This window comes from Acanthisitta chloris, unplaced genomic scaffold (assembly GCF_000695815.1).
Source record: "Acanthisitta chloris isolate BGI_N310 unplaced genomic scaffold, ASM69581v1 scaffold14476, whole genome shotgun sequence".
Classification (NCBI taxonomy): Eukaryota; Metazoa; Chordata; class Aves; order Passeriformes; family Acanthisittidae; genus Acanthisitta; species Acanthisitta chloris.
The window spans coordinates 18,577-28,099 of NW_008679829.1; the positions used below are offsets into that span (position 1 = coordinate 18,577).

At 45.4% G+C, this 9,523-nt stretch overlaps 1 protein-coding gene across 1 annotated transcript in view; it reads left to right on the top strand.

Moving 5' to 3' along the window:
- LOC103804848 (serine/threonine-protein kinase TAO3-like) overlaps positions 1 to 9,523 on the top strand; it is a gene marked incomplete at both ends in the record, with an annotated part of 25,038 nt that overhangs the window by 14,908 nt on the left and 607 nt on the right. Inside the window, 3 exons of the mRNA XM_009077483.1 lie at positions 6,354 to 6,590; positions 7,190 to 7,318; positions 8,273 to 8,476. Coding sequence (XP_009075731.1) covers positions 6,354 to 6,590; positions 7,190 to 7,318; positions 8,273 to 8,476 — 570 coding nt within the window. The remainder of the gene's footprint in view (positions 1 to 6,353; positions 6,591 to 7,189; positions 7,319 to 8,272; positions 8,477 to 9,523) is intronic.

Below are 9,523 nucleotides of genomic sequence, written 5' to 3' on the forward strand. Positions count from 1 at the left end.
AGCCAGCAGGCCTTTGGAAAACCACATGGAAGTGTGTATCCTGCAAAAGCTTTGTTGTCCCCATCATACACACATATATCCCCTTCCCGGTGTAGAGAGATCACCACCTTGGCACCCTGGAAGGTGTTAGCATGTCCTTAGCTCCTGAGGTTATATGCTGGGGGAGAAGTTTCCCTGCGGGTAAAAAGATTTCATTGTGATGAGCTTTCCCTTTAATAATCTTGCATTCCCACCTCTTCACGTTCCAAAATGGAAATCTAGGAATAAAAAAAGCTAAGTTTAAACCTATTTCCCAGGAGCTGAATGCCAGTGCCTGTCTGAGGTGCCGCTGTGGTGTCGGCACACTCCTCTGTGGATTTGGTCACCATTCAGTGCCTGGATGATGTCAGTGGGTAGCAGTGCTGAATGCTGCTGCTCCTCTGGCCAGGGGAAAACTTCTACCTGCCCCCTGTCGCCTGCTGAAACACCTGTGGGGAGGGCAAGGTCAGTCATGGAGCTGATAAGGAGAGAGTGACATAAACATGTCTGGAATTCATAGTGTGAAACCAGAAATTCAGACTTTAGTCATCTCTCCATGTTAATTTTCCCCTTTCAACAGCATCTGGAAAAGATTATTCCTGTCTGAGTGGGTGCTCAAGATCCCACAGTGTTTAAAACCAAGCAAACCATCATGCTTTGATGGTTCCCAATATCCTTGCTGCTGCCCATTAGTCAGTTTCTCAGCAGCTGGGCACATCTTCCCAGGCACAGGAAGGTTGTGTAGTTGGGAGCATCAGGTGGCCTGTATTGCAGAGAGTCAGAAAATGGGAGCTCTGACCCCAAATTCAATAATTTGGGACGATACCTGGGTGTAAAAATGTCTTTTTGTGGGATTTGCTGGACATCACCCCCCAACATGAGAGCAGGAAAAGCACTGAGGCTGGGGCTGTTCACAGCTGTTCCTGGGGTCTGGGGTCCTCAAGTCCATGTTATTCACACTTAGATCAGGATGTTGCAGATGGAGTGAAGGCTGGCATTCCTAAAAGGATACTCTCAACTTGGAAGTTGGATCACTTTCCAGAAACAAGCTCAAGCAGTTCAGAGAGTGCAGGGCTCACAGGAGAGCTGCATTAGACAGGTTAACACTCCAGATGACCTAGTGATTTTAAGAGTGATTCCCCTGCCCTGTTACTCTGCAAAAACATCATGTGGATAAGAAGGAAACTGGACAGACTTCCAGATCCAGTAGTGAAACGGGCTATCCACAACAGAACAGGCTGTGAATATACCTTTCTGGTCTTTCCGTAATGCTTTGATATTACTCAGGTTTAAAAAAATAATGAATAAAAAATGAGGAAATGTGGTTAAAAGAAAGCTGAAGGAGCTTAATTTTGGTCATAACTCAATTGGCAGTTTTAACAGTTACTCTTTCCTGGACCACCTTTCTCTTTAATCATTGTGTAGACCAATCCTCTTTTTGTGCTAAGAGTAACCATCACTCACTGGGAACAGTGGTGGAAAATAAACTGCATATTTCTGCCGTTGCCGTGAAAGTTGCCATCTGAAATGGAGATCAGGTGCCTACCACATCTCCATATTATTTTGCAGACTATCAGTGATCCATAAATTAAAAGTTACAGCTAGAAATCTAAGCCTTGAAGCTCAGCAAGCTGCTGTTTAAAAAGAAGGGCAGAGGTTCTGCATGTTGATAAGACTACACCTACCCACATTTTCAAGTGAAAGTTGTTTTTTAAATATCTGCAGAGATGCATTGATCTGCACTTCTGGTGTCTTTCAAGCCTGACCCCTTAAGTCCCCACCAGCTCATGCATTTCCTCAACAGCTTCTTTTACAGTTTTCAAAGGAAATGTTCAAATAGTTAAAACTTCATAGAATCATCACAGAATAAGAGAATGGTTTAGGTTGGAAGGGTTCTTAAAGCTCATCTTGTTCTACCCTCTTCCATGGGCAGAGACATCTCCCCCAGCTTGGTCCAAGCCCCATCCAGCCTGGCCTTGAACACTCCCAGGGATGGAGCAGCCACAGCTGCTCTGGGCAACCTGGGCCAGTGTCTCAAAACCCTCACAGGGAAGGATTTCTTCCTAACATTTATGACATCTAATTTCATGGAAAGATCAGACAGTGAGGACACTGTTGAAGGCCTTGATGTCCTCTTGTGCCAGCAGAAGAATAATGTGATCTCATCCAGGGTCTGAAGAGCCAAATGTCTATATCTTTGTGAGAAGGGCACCAGGGCAGCTTGGCTCCAGGTACCTTCACATGAAGCTGTTCCCTTGCACCTTCTTCTGCTGAAGCAATGACATTTTATTCCAGAGGGTTGAGTTACTCCTATGGACTCATCTGGCTGCTGCCTTCGTACACCTTTGCTCTAGATTTTTTGACCTTGTTCTTTCTCATCTCAAAGTTCTCTTGCTGTGAGAAGCTGCTGGTAGGGCCTTGCTCAGTACTCTGCTTCTTTTAGCACAGAGGGGCTCAGTATTTTGGTTATCAAGAGATAAGAATTGCTGTCATTTAGGGGAGGGTTCTTGCTTAAACAATGTAGAGAGGGAACTCTAAACAACTGCTGCTTTGGAGGAGAAGTTGTGAGCTCAACTTCCTTACATAAAGCCAAAACCTTGGAGGGGTGAAAGAAAGTTTGCATTTTATGGCAAGTGAACTGCCTGTGGGTGTAGGTTGGATAAGACATCTCTCTTCTCAGTTCTGTGTGTGCCAAAGATACAGAGAGATAAGAAACTGAGAAAATGTCATACCTTAATAAAAGCAGTTCTGGTTTATACAGGTTTTTGGTTCTACTGATGACCTGATTGATTATTGCATGCTGCAGAGAGAGCTCCAGGAAACTGCAGCTTTCTGCTGTGAAGGATCCTGACATTTTCTGGTTATATGGAGAAAAGATTTGGCAATGAGGAATTCACTTGTCATCTCTTCCCCCATCGTAATCTATGGGGGTTTTGTGAGGCTCCTCACAAGGCACAGCACAGGGACAGGCACTGACCTCTTCTCTCTTGTGGTCAGTGACAGGACCTGAGGGAATGGCATGAAGCTGTGTCAGGAGAGGGTTAGGTTGGATATTAGGCAGAGGTTCTTCTCCCAGAGGTGTTTGGGCACTGGAACAGTTTCCCAGGGCAGTGGTCACAGCCCCAAGCCTGACAGAGCTCAAGGAGTGTTTGGACAATGCTCTCAGGCACAGGGTGGATTGTTGAGTTGCCCTGTGCAGAGCCAAGGGTTGGACTCCATGATCCTCGTGGGTCCCTTCCAGCTCAGGAGATTCTAAATAGTTCACAGAGTTCCAAGTGTCTTTGTCTAAGAACACCAGAAAGGTGATTACTGGAAGATCCCCAAATTTCCTCTTTAAAATGGTTGCTGGAGCTGTTCATTCATTAGGGGCTTAATCTTCAAAGCCATAATCCTTTGTTCATTCATGCTTAGTCTGAAGGACTTCTCTGGTACTGCACTGGGCATGTTCAGCAACTAATGTTCATCTCTTTCAAATTCATCGACCCTTGAGATCACCATGTGCAGACCTTGTCCTTGAAGATGGAATCCTGAAGCGTATTGGTCTTGGCTGGAGATTATGATGACAAATTAGATCTTCAGCCGGAGCATGAGATCTATGAGAGGTTCACCAAGTTCTACTGTTCTCTCTCATCTTCAGGATGAAGTGCTGCTTTTGTTTTCTTCTGACTTTTTAATGTCTCATCTTCTGCTGTGACTGGAAGGCTTTATCAGATAGGCTTATAATTTTGAATTGCATCATATTGTTAGGGATAAGCATCCCAGACTTAATAGGAAATCCTTCCAAGATGGAATTCTTGTCACGATAAAGCTGAGAAAAGCTGGAAATGGGGTGCATAGGAGCAGCCAAACAAAAAATAAGGATAAAAGGTACTGATTTTTTGCTGTAAAGAAAACAAGTACACGTTCTACATCTCATTAGAGATCAGACCAAGGGGAGACTGGCAAAGTTGCCAGAAGATTCTTAGATCCATTTTTTTCTTATGCTCTTCTTTGCTTTGTTCTGCCAACTTTGGGAACGGCGTGTGCCGTGCAGAACGTCCCACTGCTCACAAACAGGCTGGGCCTCAAAAATAGCACATCCAAGAAGATCTTGTGCTGCTGTGTGGTGGTTCCCATATCTCTGTCTCTGCGAGTGCCTGACCAAGTCTGTTCTTCCTGAGTCGTGTGTCATTTAACATTGGAAATGGCATGTGTGAAGTGTTGGGGCTTTGCCTGTCTCACCTGGCATCTGCCTCTGACTTGGAGGACTTCTCTAAGGAACTTTTCTTACCTGGAAGCTTCTGTCAGAGATCTTATCTTGCTGAACTTGACTGAAGTGTGCCAGTTCCTACAAACACTTCCCAACTTCTGCAAAGTGTGGCTGTCCTTGGGACACTTGGAAAAACCAAAAGCTTTTTGAATTCTGTCAATACACAAGGCTAATGCTGTCTTTCCATAGTCATTCCTACAATCTCACGTACTTCTGGTGACTGGCTTAGATTCCTTTAGGTTTCTAGTCTCAAGTGTTCAAAGACTTCTCTGTTACACCAATTGCTGAGGTGTAAGCACATATTTAATCCAGTCAACTTCAAAATAACATCCCAAAATTCCTTGTACAAGGAGGATGTGATTTATACATCATCACTTACCTCATGGTGGATGTTGGACTTCACCAATGCAATTAACTCACCATCATCCCTTCCTGGTCATGCACACAGTGCTATAGTGAGGTTGGTTCTTTGGTTTCCTTGCAATCAAGTGTTTCCTTTGCTCTCTAAGGTTACATTTGGAAGGGATGGAGAAAGACAGAGGCTGTCTACTTCTGTAGCTTCATCCTTTCATGTCTTGTTTTTCTCCTGGGACTCTGGCTATAGTTTTCTTGGTTGGTAACTATTTGCTATAAATCGTTAATCTACTTCAAGGTGAAGGCTTTGGGAGGCTCTTCCTAACCTCCTCTTCACACTCCTCCCAAGTGTTGGGAGTCATTTGAGCCAAGCCAGGTGGCACATGCTGCCTGCCTTGGGTGACACAGCAGTTTGGGTGTTAATCTTGCTTGTTGAGTTTGGAGCTCTAACTTGACTGCTGTTCCCTGTCATCTATTGGTGCTGCCAGCAAGTGCACTGGGTTTGCAGCTCCATAAAGCAGCTGTTCTTCTGTTGAACCTGAGCTTTCTCATGTCTGTGGGTGCATCCCATCCTGTGTCTGAACTTGCTTTGAAGACCTTTGAAAAGCAGCCTTCAAAGGATAGCAGCACTGTAGTAGGGGTCAGTTCCTTCTCTGGGCTGCTCTGGAGGAATCCATCAGGATGACTGGGCTCTTGCAGGCTGCAGGAAGGACTGTTGGTTCATCAAGCTTCAATGATCACCTTCAGAGGGCTGAGCTCTTCACACTTGAGTGTGCAAGCAGAGGTCTTCTGACACAGAGTCAGGGGCTGCAGCTCTACACGTGTGCTGATGCTCCAGCTCTTGGCTCCAGGTCATGTAAAAGATCAGCAGATCTTCATTTGTGCAGTTCCTGAGACTGTATTTAAAAAAACACAGACGAGTCTTGGATGCTTTTCTTCTTTTGAAATGGAAGCATCACCATTTGCATTTTCTTCTGAACATTTTTGGCACAATTTACTGGGGTTTTTTTTTCTTCTTTTCACATGGATACACTTGGGCATGGAAATGAATGTGGAACTTGTGAGTTTGTTTCAGCTGAGCAGGGTTTAAAATCTGCTTAGACCATCTGATCAATCTTGTTAAGAGCACACAGTTCCAGAACAGCATTCCCTTGTTAGAAAACTTTCAATTCTGGGAGGGAATGAGCTCAGTCTGCCATTCTCCTGAATTTTAAGGAGGAATTTTGATGGAGATTACTCCTAGCAGGAAATAGGTGTTGAGGGACTGAATTGGCATGGGGGTGACTTGGAAAGGAAGGAAAGAATGGGGGGTTGAGGAGTTCTTGAAAGGGATGCCATCTTCTAAGTCCATGTCACCCTCAGAATTTGAGTCCTGTGTCTGAAGAAGGTTGTCCAGCAGACACCTTTGTTTGCAGATCTCCTCCAGTGTTTTCTGGAGTGATTAGTAACCAGCCATTTCCTTTACATGTAACATGGCATTTTCTGCTGTGTTCCTGAAAATGCATGTACAAATCTCAGGAAAAGATGGGGGCTAAAAATCAGGAGAGAGAAACCTTATGGCTTTGTGAAATGACACAGCAGCACCTCTGAACCATGAAGCAGCATTCCTTGACAGCTCCTTGCTGAGAGTACATCCAAGCAGGGTCTGGGTTACAGGTAAGCAGCCAACATGGATACAGCTTGTCTGTGAAGGAAGGCCATGTAGCACTTCTTCCCCTTTTCCTGCCATCAGGTTACAAGACAGATCCATGAGCATGAGCAGGAGAACGAGTTGCGGGAACAGATGTCAGGATATAAGCGGATGCGGCGCCAGCACCAGAAGCAGCTGATCGCCCTGGAAAACAAGTTGAAGGCCGAGATGGACGAGCACCGCCTCAAGCTGCAGAAGGAGGTGGAGACACACGCCAACAACTCGTCCATTGAGCTGGAGAAGCTGGCCAAGAAGCAACTGGCTGTGATGGAGAAGGAGGTGAGTGGAGTTAGAGGCTGCCCAGCTGTGCGTGAGGATCGGAGGGAGAGTTGAGTCCAGGGCTCTAAGAAAAGGCTGTGGGAGTGCTCTGTGTGGTCACTGTCCAGAGCTGCCCCAGCCAGTTTGGTGAAGCAGCTTCAAGTCATCCTTCTGGATGCTCCATTGGCATCAACCACATTGGCATCCATTGGCATCAACCACAGCCAGTGACAGCTGGATAAAAAGGGCTGACACACCTGTGGGGACCTTGGAGGGAGCTCTGCCTCATGACTGAGGGCATGACAAATATTGTTGCTGCTACTCAGTCTATTAAAAATCACCGTGTTAATCCATGTGGTAAATTAGTTGGGGGTGTTCCCTCTGAGGTGGTTTTTGGGGGGAGGCAAGAAGCACAAGGAAACTTACCTCTGTGTGGGCATTAAAGGGTCTTCTGTGCAAGCAGTTGTCATGGGCTGAACACTCATGGCTTTGTCTAGCACAGTGCTGGGAGAATGACCAAAAAAACCACAACACAAGACTGATTTGTGCTGAATTCTGTACCTGCTCCCTCACCCTTTTGTTTTTTTCCTACTGGTTTTTTCCCTCTCTGTACCTTGCAGGCAAAGGCAGCTGCAGCAGATGAAAAGAAATTCCAGCAACAGATTTTGGCTCAGCAAAAGAAAGACCTGGCGACCTTTTTAGAAAGTCAGAAGAAACAATACAAGCTTTGCAAGGAAAAGATTAAAGAGGCAAGAAACCCTCATTTTCAGGGCTGAAGGGGTGTGGAATGAACGTGAACTAGTCTTTCGTTGTATAAACCTGGGCCAGCCTAGGGGTTTAAGGGATTCTGTCATACTTGGAAGCAAATTTAGATTCTCAGCAAATAAACTTTCAGGATCTGGGAGCATCTGGCAGCATTTCCAGAATAATCTGTGAGGGTGCTAGAGGTGCCTTCACAATTTGCTGTAGAGCAGAGTCTTTGAAACTAAGGGTGATGAGGGGAAATGGGACTTCACAGAGAATTCTTCTTCCCCTTTCTCCTCATCTGCTTTTTTGCCTTAAGCTGTAAGTAATCAGATCAGCCATGCAATGTCCCTTGGCTAAGAGCCCTGTGATCATTTATATGAATTAGAAAAAGAAGTATGTATAAAAAATAAGTATATAGCTAATCTGTGCCAAAGTGCATCACTTAAGTGTAGTGTCCCCACCACATGGCAAAAACCATTGCTGTTAATAATGTAAAGGTGAGAAAATGAATAACAAGGAGCTCTGTTTATCTGATAAAAAAATCAAGCATGAGACCTGCTGAAATGAAACTTAAGCCCAGGCTGAGCTCCTCTGTAAAACAGGCACAGCTGGGAAGGGTTCTGAGGGGTCTGGCCTGATCTCTCCTGGGCAGCCAGAGCCTCCCCTGTAGTGCTGTCTCTCTCTTTCCATTGCTGTGCTGTTTAGCCCCAAAATGTTTGTGTTCCATGGCCACTTTTCCTCCTCTTCCTGATGGGTCATACTAGACCTCTAGGGGCTGCAGGGCTGGGCATGGCCAGGTGACAGCTCTGGTTCTGCAGGCACCTGGTGTTCTAGTAGGATTTTGGTGTCCCTTCATGAGTTGAGTGGCAGAGTAGCTGTCAGTGGCTGAAGGTCCTCCAAGTCCTGTGTCCCTGTGATCCTAAGGAAAGCATTGTTCTGCCCCTGTGTGCATGCAGGAAATGAATGAGGACCACAGCACGCCGAAGAAAGAGAAGCAAGAAAGAATATCCAAACATAAAGAGAACCTGCAGCACACACAGGCTGAAGAGGAGGCCCATCTTCTCAGCCAGCAGAGACTCTACTACGACAAAAACTGCCGTTTCTTCAAGAGAAAAACGATGATCAAGAGGCATGAGATGGAGCAGCAGAATATTCGGGAAGTATGGCACTTCTCACTTCTTTCCAAGCTTTCCTCTAGCTGATTTAGCTTTATCTCTGTGAAACAGTTTGCTGAAGTTAGATCTTCATGTCTCCAGTTGCTCAACAGAACTGAGACAAATGCAGGAAAAAGTTTTTGGGAAATAGTGTTCCACACACCTGTGGCTGCTTTGATTAGCTGGGGAGGGTGGCATTATTGACTGGCAGATAGAAACATCATGTGGGCCACACACTCTGAGCCAGGTGCCTCATCTGAGCTCCTGACTATTGGATTTTGGGGGATCTTGCTGGGCTGCTTTCACAGCACAGGGCAGTTTGGGCCCTGGGGAGGGCCTGAGAGAGCTGTGGGATGGGCAGTAGTTGGGTAAGGAGAAGCTATTCACATCCTACTTTCCCTCATTTGTTACTGCCCTTTGCCTTAGGGATGCCAGTGGTCAAATGCCACCTTGAAGAGAGTTCCTACTTGTAGATGTTTCTGTGGCCATCACTGTAGTATCTAAATTCTTCATTAATGTTATTTTTGGATAAAGACCATCAGGTGAGAGGGTATTTAATAAAGACTGAGAGTGGGCAAGTGGTCAGATGTTCCTAATAATCATGTACTTGGCCTGCTCCCATCTCATTTTCTAGCATCCTTAAAACTGCCCTGTATTTTACTTGTTAGAAGCTTTGCTTCAGATGTGCCTGGGGCTGCTCAGCTGCTTTGCAAATCACATCCAGACATCTCAACTCAGGCACCCTGAAAATGAATGACTGTGAAAAATCAGATTTGGGCACCCTTATCACAGCATGTAAGCTCCGTGGCAGGATGAGAACAGAGTTCACTTACCTAGAGTGGCATTTAAGCAGGGAACACGCCTCAGAGCTCCTGCATGTAAGCTCTTGAGAGAGACCTAATTTTCAGAGTGATCTGAGTGTTTATTTCCTGAAAATAACATCCCTACTAACTACTTCAAATGCACTGGATCAGACACCTGAAGTAAATAACACTTTCAAAATATATTTTTCATTATATTTTATGTAACCACAGAGGTTCTTTTTGTGCAAGG